Consider the following 17368-nt stretch of genomic DNA (forward strand, 5'->3'; position numbering starts at 1 on the left):
TTAAGGAACAAGGTGAGAGAAGGACACTAGCAGAACAATGGGAAACCTGAAGTTTGGTATTGCAGTGTTCATTCCAGAGAGTTGCAAAATTGGCAAATAGAAGATAAGATGTAATTCTGGTAGTTTATGTTGAGTCTCACAGCGAAAGTGGAGGAGGCCAACAGGCAGTTCAGAATGGGAGGGATACTCTGAATTGAGGTGGAGGCCATAGGAATCTCAGGATCACCTCAGCCAGTTGAGTCCATAAAGCAATGGGTGGGGATGGAAGTGGGGATTAGAGAGTCACAAAGGCACAGGTTATGTGGAGAGAGCGAGGCAGTGGGATAGCGTGGGATTGATAGGGGACTATGGAGAGAGAGTGGGACAGTGTTTAATGTGGGACTGATCCAGGACAGTGAGGATAACACAAGGCAGTAGTATTAGTGTGGGACTGATACAGGATGTGGGGAGACCATGAGGTAATGAGATTATTAAGGGACTCATAATGCCATGGCTCTCTAATACCAGATCACACAGTGACTTCTCACACCTTTTTCTTCTCTGGCAACTCCTTGTATTTCTTGGAGAGGATTTTTGTCAAGTCCAGGTTACTCATTTCTGGGTGAATCTTGGCATATTTGGCTCTTTTCTCCATGAAGAATCGGAAGTATGGAGTCAGTGGCTTCTTGGGAAAATCAGGATGAGTCTGAAATAAAGATTGACATTTTAATGCACTGATGTGTTCACTGTGGACTCGTGCTCCCTTGCAGTGGCTGGAAGTTCAGACAAGACTTATGAGGATATTGCCAGGATCAGTGTCTGAGTTATAGGGAGAGGTTGGCCAGGCTCCGTCTTCACTCCTTGTAATGTAAGCGCACGAGGGGCAACCAATAGGAATGTTTAAAATTACGGAAGACATAGATAAAGTGGATTGAAACAGTCTTTTTCTGAGGGTGGAGTAGTCCAAAACTAGGGGCATAGATTTAGGGTGAGGGGGGATAGATTTAAAAGGGACCTAAGGGGCAACTTGTTCCGCGCAGAGGGTGGTGTGTGTATGGAAGAAGCTGCCAGAGGAAGAGGTTGAGATAGGTACAATCATTTAAGATGCACTTGGATAAATATATGAAGGGATGGAGCTTAGAAGGATATTGTCTAATTGCAGGATATTAAGACTAGCTGAGTGGGTACTGTGATCAGCATGGACAGGTTGGGCCGATCTGTGCTGTATTGCTCTACAAGTCAACACCCCTATCCTTACCCTTACTCTTCACAAAATACACAAGTGGAGTAGAACATTCAGCCCCTTGTGCCTTCTCCACCATTCAGAGAGATCATGGCTGATTTTTCCTCAGAGCCAATCTTCTGCAGTAGCTACACATACCTTGATTCCCTCACTATTCAACAAAACATTTACAACCTTTGTCTCCAACGTTCTCAATAGTTGTGCTTCTCGCTGGGCTCTTGCCTAGAGAATTCCAAATAATCACCACCCCGTCATCAATGATGTCCAAATCCTGAATGGTGAGAGTGATCCCTGTTTCTAGATAGCCCAGTCATGTGAAAGAACATACCTCTATTAACCCTATTACACTCCTTCATCGAGATCACTTCATCTTCTAAACTATGAGGACAGATCAGATCAGGCAAGGACACTACTTCTTTACCCAAGTAACAGTGATTTTTTTGTGTTTAACACACTCTGACTGCTTTGCCATCACTTTTCCTGGCATAGGATTTTTACTTCAACCGTGCTCAAGTTCTCAAACTACCAAGATGGCGTGTAGATTATTAATTACTAATTCTACCACAACACCAAGGCAAAAGCTTCCTAATTCATGTACCTGTCAGTGTCAGATTCTGTGCCAATATTTCTGTGTTCACACATACCTTCAACTTCTTGCCCTTATATGGATTTTTCACCAGCTCCTCTGCATCATCCAGCAGTTCGCTCAGCGTGCGATATTTTCTGATCTGGAGAAATGAGAGTCAGAGTTGTGCTACAGGGTGAATGAAAACCTTCTTGTTGCTCTCAAAATGCAAAACATCACATTTTCAGCTGGGGTTATTGCTTGGCACATAGGTAAAGGGGTGACATAACTGGTGGAAACAGATTTGGGGGAGGGTTGGCAAAGTCAAAGTCAAGTTTATTGTCATCTGCACAAGTGCATGCATGCATCGGTGCAATAAAAACTGAAGCAAAGTGTTCATTACGGACCTCCCCTGCTTCCAGGCGCATGTTTCTTCTTTATCCATAATTGGTCCTGCCCTCACTTCAGTCATCGTTCTATTCTTCACTTATGTATATGACACCTTGGGATTTGCCTTAACCTTAGTCTCCAAGGCCTTCCCATGTTCCTTTCTCACTCTTAATCCTTTCATAAGCTCTTTTCTAGATATCTTATAACTCTCAAAAGCTGTCTGATCCTTGCTTAAGTATGCTTCTTTCTTCCTCTTCATTAGATGTTCCATATTTCTTGTCAACCTATCATTAGGGTAGTGTTCACCCTACCATCATTTCTCTACCTCAATGGGACAAACCTATCTAGAAACCCGTACAAATGCTCCCTAAATAACTTCCACATTTTCGTTGTGTATTTGCTTTGAGTACATCTATTCTCAATTTACACTTCCAAGTTCCTGCCTAATAGCATCATAATTACATTAATTCTACTAAGAATTTCTTGCACCAAATTTCTTGGTGTTCACCTGGTGGAGAATCTAACCTGGTCCCTCAACACCAGCTCTGTATCAAAGAAAGCCCAGCAGCGTCTCTACTTTCTGCAAAGGCTTTAAAAAGTCCATCTCCCACCCCCCATCCTCACCACATTCTACAGAGGTTGTACTGAGAGCATCCTGAGCAGCTGCATCACAGCCTGGTTCAGAAATTGTACCATCTCGGATCACAAGACCCTGCAGCAGATAGTGAGATCAGCTGAGAAGATCATCGGGGTCTCTGTTCCCACCATCACTGACATTTACACCACACACTGCATCCGCAAAGCAAACAGCATTATGAAGGACCCCACGCATCCCTCATATAAACCCTCCTCCCTCCTGCCATCTAGAAAAAGGCACCGAAGCATTTGGGCTCTCACGACCAGACTATGTAACAGTTTCTTCCCGCAAGCCATCAGACTCCTCAATACCCAGAGCCTGGCTTGACACCAACCTACTGCCCTCTACTGTGCCTACTGTCTTGTTTATTATTTATTATTTATTGTAGTGCCTGTACTGTTTTGTGCACTTTATGCAGTCCTGGATAGGTCTGTAGTCTAGTGTAGTTTTTGTGTTTTTTCTTACATAGTCATAGTCATACTTTATTGATCCTGGGGGAAATTGGTTTTCATTACAGTTGCACCTTAAATAATAAATAGTAATAAAACCATAAATAGTTAAATAGTAATATGTAAATTATGCCAGGAAATAAGTCCAGGACCAGCCTATTGGCTCAGGGTGTCTGACCCTCCAAGGGAGGAGTTGTAAAGTTTGATGGCCACAGGCAGGAATGACTTCCTATGACGCTCTGTGTTGCATCTCGATGGAATGAGTCTCTGGCTGAATGTACTCCTGTGCCCAACCAGTACATTATGTAGTGGATGGGAGACATTGACCAAGATGGCATGCAACTTGGACAGCATCCTCTTTTCAGACACCACCGTCAGAGTAGTTACGTAGTTCAGTGTAGTTTTTGTATTGTTTTCCTGTAGCACCATGGTCCTGGAAAACGTTGTCTCATTTTTACTATGTTCTGTACCAGCAGTTATGGTTGAAATTACAATAAAAAGTGACTTGACTTGACTTGAAGTGGTTCTACTCTCTCCCCAGATACTCTCTTATTTTTAAATGTTCATATAAAATGGTTTGGGATTTCCCTCAACCCTGCACATGTTACGCATACCTGCTTTTTCTTTTTTGATTAAACTTACAATGTCTCATCAGCCAAGGTTCCTGAACTTTGCCATCCTCATCTTTCGTCCTCACTGGAACATGTTGGTACTGAATTTTGATCAGCTGGTTTTTAAAAGATTTCCACGTTGTATGTGGACTTGTCCATTAACAGCTGCTCCCTATTTACCCGCCGTTGCTCCTGCCCAATAATGTTGCAATTGGTCTTCCCCAATTTAGCAATCCCTTTCCCCTCTCCCCTGCACCCCAAGGTCCAGGTTCATCCTTATTCATAACTATTTTAAAACTTACTGTTCACGTTTCCCAAAATGCTCTCCCACTGAAACCACAACCACCCGACCAGTCTCATTTCCAGTACAAGGTCCAGTATTGCCCCTTTCTTTAGTTGGACTATCCACAATTGGACTCTTGGATGCACCTAACAAATTCCGTCTCATCTCAGCCTCTTGAACCAAGGAAGTCTCAGTCAATATTGGGGAAGTTAAAGTCACTCACTTCAATAACTCTGTTGCTTTTACATCTTTTCGTAATCTCTACATCACTGTTCCTTTACCTGCTGCTCATTTGGCAGCCTGTAGTATAACCCATCAAAGCGATTGCACCTTTCTTATTTTTAAGCTCTACCTACATGCTTTAGTGGATAAACCCTCCAGGATATCCTCTCTGAGTGCAGTTGTGACATGCTCCCTGATTAGTAATGCAACTCCACCTCTTTCACATCCCTCTCTATCTCATCTGAAACATCAGAACCCAGAAACGTTGAGCTGCCAGTCCCTCTCTCTCTCTCTCAAGCAAGTCTCTGTTATGGCTGCAACATCATAGTTCCTTGCTCTGTTCACCTGCCTAGTACCACTCGCACTGAAGTAAATACACTGCAGCCTATCAACCCCTTTGTGTTCATTTCCCTGGACCTGTTTGTCTTACTTTGCCTAACCCCTACCTTCTCCTCTATCCTGTCACCTGCTAAACTGTTGCTTTAGTTCCCTCCCCACTGCCACATTGCCTCTTGAGTAGCACTAACAAACTTTACTGCATCACTGTTCCTACAATGCTCTCCTACTAAAACCCTAAACAGCTGGCCAGCTGAGTTTTCCTGTTATACATTTTATGCATACTAACCTCACAGGCCAGTTTCAGCCATTTCAAACGGCACATTTCTGCTGTGAAGGGTCCAAATGCGACTTTCTCCCAGTTGAAGTGAGACTCAGTGGTCTTGTACTTCATGCAGTCTCCCTCAGGGATGAGGCCTTTTATTCGATCCAATAGCCACAGCAGGTCATCTTTACTCCATAAATCTGAAACAATTACAGAGCTGATGAGCAGCACACTCATCAGATGCACACACTCACTGTGAACACCTCTGTTCAGTCCACTAATGTAGTCCCAGCACCCCATTGCCCAACATGAATTCTCAATCTCAATGCTGCTCTGAACCCAACTATAAATAAAAAAAATTTAAAACTGCAGGTGCTGCAAATATGAAATAAAAATAGAAAATGCTAGCAAAACTCAGGTCAGGCAGCATCTGTGGAGAGAGAAACAGTTAATGTTTCAGGACAACGATTCTTCTTCAGAACTGAGAAAGACAGAGGGCAACACTTAAAATACTGGTGGAATTCAGTATGTTAGGCAGCATCTATGGAGGGAAATGTTGAGTCGGTATTAGGGGTTGAGATCCTGCATCTGGTGCAGATACAGGATCTCAACCTAAAACTGATCATTTCCTTCCTCAGATGCTGCCTGACTCACTGAGTTCTTCCTGCACTTTGTCTACTGCTCCAGATTCCAAAATCTGCAGTCTCCAAGAGAGAAAGGGAGACAGTAAGTTAGTCTAAAAAAGCAGAAAGGAGGATTTCAATTGACTTTATTTCTTACATCCTTCACATACCTGAGGAATAAAAATCTTTACATTACATCTCTGTCTAAATGTGCAATTTATAGACAGTCAATATAGCATAGAAATACAATTGTATCCATGTGAATTAATCAGTCTGATGGCCTGGTGGAAAAAGCTGTCCCAGAGCCTGTTGGTCTTGGCTTTCCCAGATGGTAGCAGATGGAATAGTTTGTGGTTAGGGTGACTCAGGTCCCCATTGATCCTTTGGGCCCTTTTTTTACGCACCTTTCTCTGTTAGTGTTCTGACTAATGGGAAGTTCACATTTACAGATGTGCTGGGCTGTCTGAGTCACTCTCTGCAGAGTCCTGCGACTGAGGGAATTAGAGTTCCCATACCAGGCAGTGATGCAGCCAGTCAGGATGCTCTCAATTGTGCCCCTGTAGAAAGTTCTTTGGATATGGGGGCCCATACCAAACTTCTTCAACCATCTGAGGTGAAAGAGGCGCTGTTGTACTTCTATTACCACACGTGATAGAAGTACAGACCAAGTGAGATCCTCGAGATGTGTAAGCTGAGGAACTTAAAGCTGTTCACCCTCTCAACCCCCGATCCACTGATGTCAATAGGTGTTAGTCTGTAGTCATTCCTCCTGTAGTCCACAACTAGCTGCTTTGTTTTTGTGACATTGAGGAAGAGGTTGTTTTCTTGACACCACTGTGTCAGGGTGATGACTTCATCTCTGTAGGCTGCCTCGTTATTATTTGAGATAAAGCCAATCAATGTGGTATTGTCAGCAAATTTAATTAGCAGATTGGAGCTGTAGGTGGCGACACAGTCATGGGTATAAACAGAATAAAGAGGTGGGCTTAGGACACAGCCCTGGGGGCACCTGTGTTGAGGGTCAGAGGGGCACAGGTGAAGGAGCCCACTCTTACCACCTGCCAACAATCTGACAGGAAGTCCAGGATCCATCTGCATAAGGCAGGGTGAAGACTGAGGTCTCTGAGCTTCTTGTCAAGCCTGGAGGGAATTATGGTGTTTAATGTTGAACTGTCGTCCAAGAACAGCATTCTCACATAAGCATCCTTCTTCTCCAGATATGTAAGGGCATTGTGTAGAGCTGTGGCTGCTGCGTTATCTGTCGACCTGTTGTGTCGGTAGGTGAATTGTAGGGGGTCCAGTGTGGGTGGCAGCATGCTGCAGATGTAGTCCTTGACCAGCCTCTCAAAGCATTTGCCTATTATTGAGGTGAGTGCAACAGGACACCAGTCATTCAGACATGTTGCCTTGGTCTATTTAGGTACAGGAACAACGGTGGATGTTTTGAAGCAGGAGGACACTGTGTACCCGCCCTGAGAAGCTGTCCGGTCCCACAGCCTTGCAACTGTTTACCCATTTGAAACGCCTGCATACTTCAGCCTTAGAAATAACTAAGGTGCTCTCCACGGGGGCTCAGTGTAGGTGACATCAAACCAAGCATAATAAAGATTCACCTCATCAGGAAGAGAGGCCACAATGTTGAAGTCTACGATGGTGTGCAGACCTTGCCATAAACTGCATGTGTTGTTGGTGGAGATTTGTGTCTGGATCCTGTCCCTGTATTGTCGTTTCGCTGCTTTGATGACTTTGCGCAAATCGTAGCTGCATTTCTTGAGTTCCTGTTGGTTACTGGCAGTGAAAGCTCTGTGTCACATAGAACTGTTAATCCAGGACTTCTGGTTTGGATAGACCCTAACCAATTTTTGGGGGACAACATACTTGATGCATTTCCGGATGAAGCTCGTAACCCCATCTGTGAACTCACAGACATCCTCATCACGACATTCCAGTTGACATTACCAAAACACTCCTGTAGCATGGAGGACTGATTGGTCGTACCAACAGTGGACAGTTTTAACTATGGCCGCCTCTTGTTTCAGCTTCTGCCTGTACATTGGCAAAAGCAAGATGGAGGAGTGATCCGTCTTTCCAAATGGCAGACAGAGGAGCGCTTTGTAAGCATAGCAGAATGGAGAGTAGCAGTGGTCAAGTATGCTATCACCCTGTGCACTCACCTGGATGTGTTGACAAAACTTCGGAGAGACTTTAGATAGCAATGCTCTATTAATGTCTCCAGCAACAATGAAGGCAGCCTCTGGGTGTACAGTCTCCAGGGTGCACAGTCTCCAGGGTGCTGACGGTTTCATACAGTTCCTCGAGAGCCAGGTCAGTATCAGCCTGCGGCGGAATATACACAGCTGTGATAATAACAGTCGTGAACTCCCTGGGCAGCCAGAAAGGTCTACACAGCAGCACAAGGTGCTGCAGATCTGGGAAACAAGAGAATTTGAGGGCATGTACGTTCCAGGGGTCGCACCAATCATTATTGACCATGAAGCATTCCCCACTTCCTTTACTCTTCCCAGAGAGGTTTGTTAACTTGTCCACCCAGAACAGGGAGAACCCAGAGGGCTCAACGGCATGTTCCGGTATCTCCTCCTCCGTCTCATGAAGCACAAATGTTACATTCTCTTGTTTCCCGCTGATAGGAGATTCTGGCTCTCAGTTCATACTGCTTATTGTCCAGGGACTGAATGTTAGCCAGGAGTATGCTAGGGAGCAGCGGCCGATTAGCACACCATCTCAACCTCACCAGAACACCTCCAGCTCAACCTCGCCTCCAGCGCCATTTCCAAGGTAGTGGCGGCGTAATAAATGAGCCTCCCAAAGATTGTGTAAGCAGGAGGTCCCAGTGTAGAAAAGGTGGCGCTTTGTGGGTGAATGTCATCTTCGTGATGTTCAGAAAAGTCAGTCTATTGTATCTGATGTGGCTTTCAGCTACTTGCCATAGGTAAAACAAAATTTAATATCTGTCTTAGGGTGAAATATTGTCACCAGCAAATGGACAGTATAGTCCTTGTCTGTGAAATGTGTTGTTTAAATGGTCAAATCTGGATGATATATGATCCAGCTCATAAAGATAAGCCTAGAACACCAAAACCAGAACATACAAATAAATTTTAAAATTGACAAAGGTGGAAAACTGAAGTCAGTGAGTCTAGAGGTTGAGGCCAGAAGACTGAAACTCCAGAGTTAACCTGTCTGGAAGTTGGATGGCTGTGAGTCTATGGCTACAGCCAGGGACTGGAGGTTGGAGACCTGATGTCTGCACGTCTGAGAGTCTCGGACCAAGGGCTGGAAGCCTGGAGGTGGCCTGGCCTGTTCCAGGGATGGAGGCCTGTTTATTGTCCTGGAGTTGAAGTCTTCTGTTGCTCTGCTGAACATTATGGGCATCCTTTATTGCTGTTGGAATGTGTGGCAACACTTGCGGGTTACCCTCAGTGGGTTAACTTTAGGTTGCGTTGGTTGAACATTAACCTTAATGACACATTTCACTGAAAGTTTTGATATACATGTGATAAATGAATCTGATTTTGAACCTGAAATGGGAAATGGTAAGCAGAAATGCCTGGTCCTGATAAAGACAGAAAACCGAGTGAGTCATGTGAAGCTAGAGAAGTTTACACTGAGTCCTGCAGGCTGCAACACGCCCAGACAAATCCTGAGATATTGTTCAAGTTACAGAGTCACAGGGTAATACAGCAAGGAAACAGGGCTTTTGGCCCAACCTGTCCCTACTGACCAAGATGCCAATCTAAGCTAGCAACATTTGCTTGCTTTGACCCAAATTTACAGTGGGCTTCACTCTAACAGACAGGAGACCACAGACAGAGAGATTAGAGGGGGAAGGCAAAATAAATTGGCAGGCAACAGGAAGCTCAGAGTCATGGTTGCTCTGCATGGCTCACCAATCTGTAGTTTTTATTACTTGGAGTATTTACACTCCCTGCCAACAAATGTATTGTCATTCAATAAGGTGATGATGAATCAACTTCCTCTAGCTCCCTTTGCTGGGCTGTTCAATGTTCCTACATGATCTATTAATCCCAGCCCTGAATAATGTTCAGTCATTGGATCTCCCAAACCCTCCAGCGTAGACAGTTCCAAAGATTCACAGCTCTTTGAATAATGAAATTTCCCCTCATCTCAACCGTAAACAGATTATCAGATATACCATAACCTGAGGAATCACATTCAGCAGATGTAACCTGGTTTTAAAACTCAATGTTCAAATACATTTATTATCCAAATATATATACCATATACAACCTTCACATTCATCTTTTTGCAGGCAACCACAAAACAAAGGAACACAATAGAATCCATGGAAAATGACACACACCGAAGACTGATAAACATACAATGTGCAGAAAAGAAAAAAATCATACGAATAAAAGTAAACAGATAGTACCGAGACCGTGAACTGCAGAGTCCCCAAAAGTGAGTCCATAGCAGCAGACACAAAAGTTGCTGGTGAACGCAGCAGGCCAGGCAGAATCTCTAGGAAGAGGTACAGTCGACCTTTCGGGCCGAGACCCTTCGTCAGGACTAACTGAAAGAGCTAGTAAGAGATTTGAAAGTGGGAGGGGGAGGGGGAAGATCTGAAATGATAGGAGAAGACAGGAGGGGGAGGGATAGAGCCAAGGGCTGGACAATTGATTGGCAAAAGGGATATGAGAGGATCATGGGACAGGAGGCCTAGGGTGAAAGAAAAGAGCAAGGGGGAAGCCCAGAGGATGGGCAAGGGGTATAGAGAGAGGGAGAAAAAGAATGTGTGTATATAAATAAATAAATAACCAATGGGGTACGAGGGGGAGGTGGAATGGAAGTTTGACAAGTCAGTGTTCATGCCATCAGGTTGGAGGCTACCCAGACGGAATATAAGGTGTTGTTCCTCCAATCTGAGTGTGGCTTCATCTTTACAGTAGAGGAGGCTGTGGATAGACATATCAGAATGGGAATGGGACGTGGAATTAAAATGTGTAGCCACCGGGAGATCCTGCTTTCTCTGGCGGACAGAGCGTAGGTGTTCAGCGAAACGATCTCCCAGTCTGCATCGGGTCTCGCCAATATATAGAAGGCCACATCGGGAGCACCGGATGCAGTAGTCCCTCGCTATTCCTGGACCATTCCTCTTCTCACCCTGTCTCTTGCAAAAATGCCATCCCCTTCTCGCAATTCCTCCGTCTCCGCCACATCTGTTCTCAGAATGAGGCTTTTCATTCTAGGATGAAGGAGATGTCTTCCTTTTTTAAAGAAAGGGGCTTCCCCTCCTCCACCATCAACTCTGTTCTCAAACGCATCTCCCCCATTTCATGCACATCTGCTCTCACTCCATCCTCCCGCCACCCCACTAGGAATAGGGTTCCCCTGGTCCTCACCTACCACCCCACCAGCCTCCGGGTCCAACATATTATTCTCTGTAACTTCCGCCACTTCCAACAGGATCCCACCACTAAGCACATCTTTCCCTCCCCCCCCCCCCGGCTTTTCAGCAGACTATGCGACTCCCTTGTCCATTCGTCTCCCCCATCCCTACCCACCGATCTCCCTCCTGGCACTTATCCTTGTAAGCGGAACAAGTGCTCCACATGCCCTTGCACTTCCTCCCTTACCATCATTCAGGGCCCCAGACAGTCCTTCCAGGTGAGGTGACACTTCGCCTGTGAGTCGGCTGGGATGATATACTGCGTCTGGTGCACCGATGCGGCCTTCTATATATTGGTGAGACCCAACGCAGACTGGGAGATCATTTCGCTGAACACCTATGCTCTGTCCGCCAGAGAACCCTATTCCTAGTAGGGTGGCGGGAGGATGGAGTGAGAGCAGATGTGCGTGAAATGGGGGAGATGCATTTGAGAGCAGAGTTGATGGTGGAGGAAGCAGGATCTCCCAGTGGCCACACATTTTAATTCCACGTCCCATTCCCATTCTGATATGTCTATTCACAGCCTCCTCTACTGTAAAGATGAAGCCACACTCAGGTTGGAGGACCACCACCTTATATTCCGTCTGGGTAGCCTCCAACCTGATGGGATGAACATTGACTTCTCAAGCTTCCGCTAATGCCCCACCTCCCCCTCGTATCCCATCCGTTATTTATTTATATACATTCTTTTTCTCTCTCCCTCGTTTTTTCTCCTTCTGTCCCTCTCACTATACCCCTTGCCCATCCTCTGGGCTTCCCCACTCCCCCTTTTCTTTCTCCCTAGGCCTCCTGTCCCATGATCCTCTCATATCCCTTTTGCCAATCACCTGCCCAGCTCTTGGCTCCATCCCTCCCCTTCCTGTCTTCTCCTATCATTTCGGATCTCCGCCTCCCCCTCCCACTTTCAAATCTCTTAGTAGCTCTTCTTTCAGTTAGTCCTGACGAAGGGTCTCGGCCCAAAAAGTCGACTCTACTTCTTCATAGAGATGCTGCCTGGCCTGCTGCGTTCACCAGCAACTTTTGTGTGTGTTGCTTGAAATTCCAGCATCTGCAAATTTCCTTGTGTTTCCATAGCAGCACAGTTAGTTTGGTGCTGAGTCAAATGAAGCTGGTCAAGGAACCAAATGACTGCATGGCAACAACTGATTCTGAATTTGCTGGCATAGGACCCAAGACTCCTGCACCTCCAGGTTCCCTATCATGTGATTTGAAAGCTTGGTATCTAAACCATATCACAGAATTCTACAGCACAGAAAAGGGCCTTTCAGCCTTACTTGTCCTTGCTGATCATGATGTCTCATCTCACTTGCCTGCATTAGGCCCCTATCCAAACTTCAAAGTACGTATATGTCACCATATACTACTCAAAGATTCATTTCCATGTGGGCATTCACAGTAGTTATTCATAGAAACACAAAAGAATCAATGAAAAACTGCACACAATCAAAGATGACCAAACAACCAAGGTACAGAAGACAACAAACTGTGCAAATACAAAACAGAAAAACAAGGTGCCCCGCCTCCCTTTCTCCCTTGGTCCACTCTCCTCTCCAATCAGATTTCTTCTTTTCCAGCCCCTCACCTCTCCCACCCACCTTGCTTCATTTATCACCTTCTAGCATAATAATAACAAATAATATCAAAACCATGAATTGTAGAGTCCTTGAAAGTGAGTTCATAGGTTGTGGGATCAGATCAGTATTGAAGTGAGTGAATTTATATGCTCTGGTTCAGGAGCCTGATAATTGAAGAGTACTAACTGTTTGTAAACATGATGGTGTGGAACCTAAGGGTCCTGTACCTCTTTCCTAATGGCAGCAGCAAGAAGAGAGCATGGCCTGGATGGTGGAGTCCCTCAAGTTGCTTCCTGTCTAAGTACCTGTTCAAATACCTTTTCAGTGTTGTAATGTACCCATCTCTACCACTTCCTCTAGCAGCTTGTTCCATATACCCACCACCCTCTGGGTGAAAAAGTTACCCCTCAGGTTTCCTTTACATTTCTCCTCTCTTATCTTAAACCTATGCCCCCTGGTACATTTCTCCTCTCTTATCTTAAACCTCCCCTACCTGAGGTAAAAGTCTACCTGCCCTACTCCTCCATCCAATCCTCATCCTGGTTGTTACTTGGAAAATTACTCTAAGCCCTCCTTAGAAAATGGAAGCACCAGACCATACCAGGCTCTTCCTTGATGGTGATGGGCTGAACGGAGGAGGAAACTGTTGATGTCCCATTTACGGTGGCCATTACTGTCCCAGTTCTGCTCTCCTCAGAGCGGCGAGGAAATGACTGAAAAGGCAAAACACACAAGCTCAGTGCAAGTAAATACCTGGCAATCAAACAACTCCTGGGTCCCCCTGCCCAAGCAACTCCCTTCCTAACTCCCCAAGGCCTGTCCATCATCGGGAAGGCTCACGACAGGAGCTTAATGCAACACTCTCCATTTGCCTGGATGAGTGCTGCTCCAGAGACTTCAGAAGCTTAATATCATACTGCCCATTCGATAAACTACCCATCTACAACTATCTGGTCACTTCGCCACCACACAATAGCAGCAGCTCATTAGCAATTCTCAAGATTCCTTAGATAGCACCTACCAAACCCACAACCTCAACCAGCCGAGAGGAAAAGGGTGGGAAAAGCACAGGGAGCACCACCTCCTGGAAGTGACCCTCCAAGTCATATACCATCTTGACTTGGAAATACATTGCTGTTCCTTCTCTGCAACTGGGTCAAAATCCTGGAACACCCCCCCCCACCCCAAACAGCACTGGGGTACCTCAAAGACTGCAGTAGTTCAAGGTAGCTCACCACTGCAATGGCAGGAATTGACAATTAAAGGCTGACTCAACCTGCAAAGCCCATGTCCCCAAATGAAAAATAGATAAAAACAAGGTCTGTATAACCTAGACAGTTTCACACGAGTCTGTTCCCTCGGAGCACGAAGATTTACAGAGCTCCTTCACTCCAGAGCCAGAATCCTGTGCGTGGTCTCGGGCAGACAAAGCTAAGTCCACCTGCTGAGCCCACAGTGCGAACCTCCCCCCAACCCCCCAGGTTTGCCTGTAAGGTTACCTACACCAGACCCAAAGACCTGACGAGTCCCAATGACCTGATAGATCAAACCAGTCCCTATCCATAATACTAACTAGCCCACATTAAATAAGCCAAATAGGTCAAAGTAATCTGCATCTGACCTAACGCGTTGACCCCCGCTCTCGGACCGGACCGGACTGGACCCGTTGACTGATGCCGATATCTACCCAGGGGACGGAGCTGTCCTGATCCTCTTAGGCACCGCGGCTTACGAAAGGCCGAGGCGCCGTCGGGCCCCGAAGCAGTTGGGAGCTGCCGGCCTCTCGCCAAGGAAAGGCCGTGGCCGCGACCGCCGCTTTTCGCCAACTTAAACACGGTACCTGGACGGACGGGAGGCCAACGCGGAGCCAGCCGGAGCCCCGGGCCTCGGCTACCCTCACCGCGCTCCCCCCACCCTTCCGCCCGTCCCCGGCCCTCACCCGGCGGCCGCGTCCGGGCCTCACACAGCGAGCGTGGCTGAAGAGGCGCCGTCGCGCTCGCGCCCGCGCCCGCTCCCGGCGCCCCACCCGGGGCCGACGCTGCTGCCACGGGAGCGTGTCCGAGCCCCGGGCTCCAGCTTGGCCTTCTTCTGGCACCGAATGACCGCTCCGTGGAGCCGGTCGCTCAGCTATCGAGGCCATTCGGCCTGTTGGCTCCGTGCTGGTCGGTAAGGTGCTGTCCGGCGTTCAGCACTGTCTCTGCTCCCCAGGGGACACTTTAAACGTGACGTGGCCCACCCCGGGACCCGCACCCCAGGGTGGCCGATCAACCTCACACCCGGTGGACCCGCTCCAGAGCGTGGCCAAATGCCTCCCAGACACCCCGTGGACGCCGACCAACCCCACTTCCCGTGGACACCACCCCCTCCTGTCACACCTGTGAGACCAGCCCCCAAGGATGGCCATTGCCCACCGCTCCCTTCAACCCTGAGAGCCAGGGACAACGACAACAACTACCTCTTCCTCTCCCCTCAATAACCTCCAGAAGTGGATACAGGCTGAAGTTTTACTTTCTGTCCCAGGGAGGCTGAACACAAGGACACGGGAACAGAGGGGAGTCAGCCCCCTCAAGCTTGCCACACCATTCAACACTCTCATGGTTTTCTCTACTGGCCTCAGCTCCTTTTCGGTGCCATTACTTCCATACCCGTCTGTTCCTCAAACTATCAAATATTTATTCATCTCCATTTTAAATACTTCTAATGATCCAGTTTCCACCACCCACACACTTGGGCAAAGAATCCATAAGTTTCAATGTACTTCAGTTTTAAATGACCATCTCCATATCTTGTAGTTATACCTCCTTGATTGAGACCAGCGAAAACATCCCAACAGTTACCCAAGCCCTCATGTTTTGAGTCAAAGGTTTCTTTAGCATACCTCATCCATCCCTTCAAAAGTGTCTTTCTGAGAGGTGTCCATTAGAAGGGTCTCTATCTGTCCATTCCCCTTCATAGATGATGCCAGATCTCCTGAGTTCCTCCAGGCAGTATTTTGTGTGTTGTTCCAGATTTTTAGTGTTTGCTGTTTCCCTTTAGTCTTTCTAATGTAGTTCCATTTGCCTGCATTTGATCTGTAGGCAAAATCTTACCTATTCATGTACCTGTCAAATGTATTTTGAAAATGTTTAATAGTACTTGCCTCTACCACTTCTGCTGGCCCTTCATTCCATATATCCATCATCTTCTGAGTGAAAAGCCTGTCTCCTCAGGCCCCCTTTAAACCTTCCTCTCTCACCTTAAACCTATGCTTTTATACTCTCCTACCCTTGGAAAATGATGATGTAAATCCATCTTACCTATGCCCCTAATGATTTTATAAACCCCTATCAAGTCACCTGAAGCCTCAAAACCAGTTGCTTCAGGCAGGTGGGGCTCATCAGCCTTAGAGAAGGAAAACTGATTTTAAACCTCCGCCCAAAGGAAAGGCTTTGGGAATAAACCTCGAGGAAAATCCGGAGCTGGTGTCCTTAAGGCAGTTTGATGTTGTTTACAACCTCACTCTGGCAACCTTTGCAACAACCCTGGTGCCAAGCTGTACCAGCGCTTGCCCTTCCCTTGGACTACATTAGTGACGTGGAGAGGAGGAACCCGCTGCATAGGCAACAGCTGATTCTTGAAATCTTCCCGCCCAGGCTTGTGCCCTTGAGAGGTCACAGTCCACCGCAAGCATAAACCCATGATCCCCTGGGATCAACATCCCTCATCCTCCTGCCAACCCAGCCTCTCCTTATTCCTCAAACTCTCCAATTCAGGCATCATTCTTGTGAATCTTTTCTGCACCCTCTCCAGCTTAATCACATCCTTCCAATAGTATGCTGATTAGAGCTGCACAAAATATTCCAGATCTGATCTTACCAATGTTCTGTACAGCTGAAACATTATTTCCTGACCTTTGTACTTAATGCTCTTTCCAATAAAGGTTAAGGTACCATACTTCTTCATCGTCATTAGGGTTACCCCTCTTTCTTCTGAAAGTGCAATGAATACAAAGCCAAAATGTATAATTTGTCTTGCTCAGGCAACCTCTCATCCCAGGAATTACTCTGGTGAATTTCCTTTGGACTGCTTATTTTTTTATTTTAAAATCTTTTATTTATAGATTAGGAAACCAACTGCAGTACTCCAGATGTAGCCTCACCAACACTCTGTACAACTGCAACAAAATCTCCCTAATTTTAAACTCCAACTCATTTGCAATGAAGGCCAAGATGCTGATTGTCTTCTTAGAGTACTTGTTGGACCTGACATCTAGCTTTTAATGATTCATTCTCTGGAACACTTAGACCCCTTGGTGTACGACAAACCCTTGACCCACTTTGTATGCCCACTTTTCAATTTCACGTTTTTATTAACATGATCGTACCTCTTTCTCATGGAATTGCTCTTTTTGATTGGCATTGCATTGGTTTATTAATGTCATATGTACCAACATATAGAGAAAATTTTTCTTGCATACTGTTCATACAGATCAAATCATATAGTGCTTGGAGGTAGAACAAGGTAAATCAATAATAGTGTAAACAATAAGGGTCAAGATAATAATGAGATAGATTGTCAGGCTGAATCCATCTTATCGTACAAAGGTCTGTTCAAGAGCCTGATAACGGTGTTCTTAAGCTTAGTAGTATGTGCTTTCTTGTTTTTGTATCTTCTGCCTTATGGGAGAATGGAGAAGAGAGAATGTCTGGGGTGAGGTCTTTGATTATGCTGGCCTTTTTATTGAAGCAGCAAGAGAAGTAGACAGAATCCATGGAAGGGAGGCT

The 17368-nt window shown here is 46.1% G+C and overlaps 1 protein-coding gene across 8 annotated transcripts in view; it reads right to left on the reverse strand.

The window, feature by feature from the left end:
• The window catches only part of LOC140197103 (nucleolar transcription factor 1-like), a 77069-nt gene extending 62131 nt beyond the window's left edge, over positions 1–14938 (reverse strand). For 2 of the 8 annotated variants that reach the window (XM_072257029.1, XM_072257030.1), the window contains exons 1-5: positions 14545–14938; positions 13207–13318; positions 5005–5180; positions 1867–1950; positions 530–685 (exon numbers count right to left, since the gene is read on the reverse strand). In XM_072257029.1, the coding sequence (XP_072113130.1) occupies positions 530–685; positions 1867–1950; positions 5005–5180; positions 13207–13318; positions 14545–14745 (729 nt within the window). In that variant the 5' untranslated portion in view covers positions 14746–14938. Of the gene's footprint in view, positions 1–529; positions 686–1866; positions 1951–5004; positions 5181–13206; positions 13319–14226; positions 14521–14544 lie in introns of those variants that run through there. The other 6 variants (XM_072257021.1, XM_072257031.1, XM_072257032.1 and 3 more) reach the window with 6 other exon arrangements.
• Between the last annotated feature and the right edge of the window lie 2430 nt (positions 14939–17368).

The sequence above is a fragment of the Mobula birostris genome, chromosome 1 (assembly GCF_030028105.1).
Source record: "Mobula birostris isolate sMobBir1 chromosome 1, sMobBir1.hap1, whole genome shotgun sequence".
NCBI classification, from domain to species: domain Eukaryota; kingdom Metazoa; phylum Chordata; class Chondrichthyes; order Myliobatiformes; family Myliobatidae; genus Mobula; species Mobula birostris.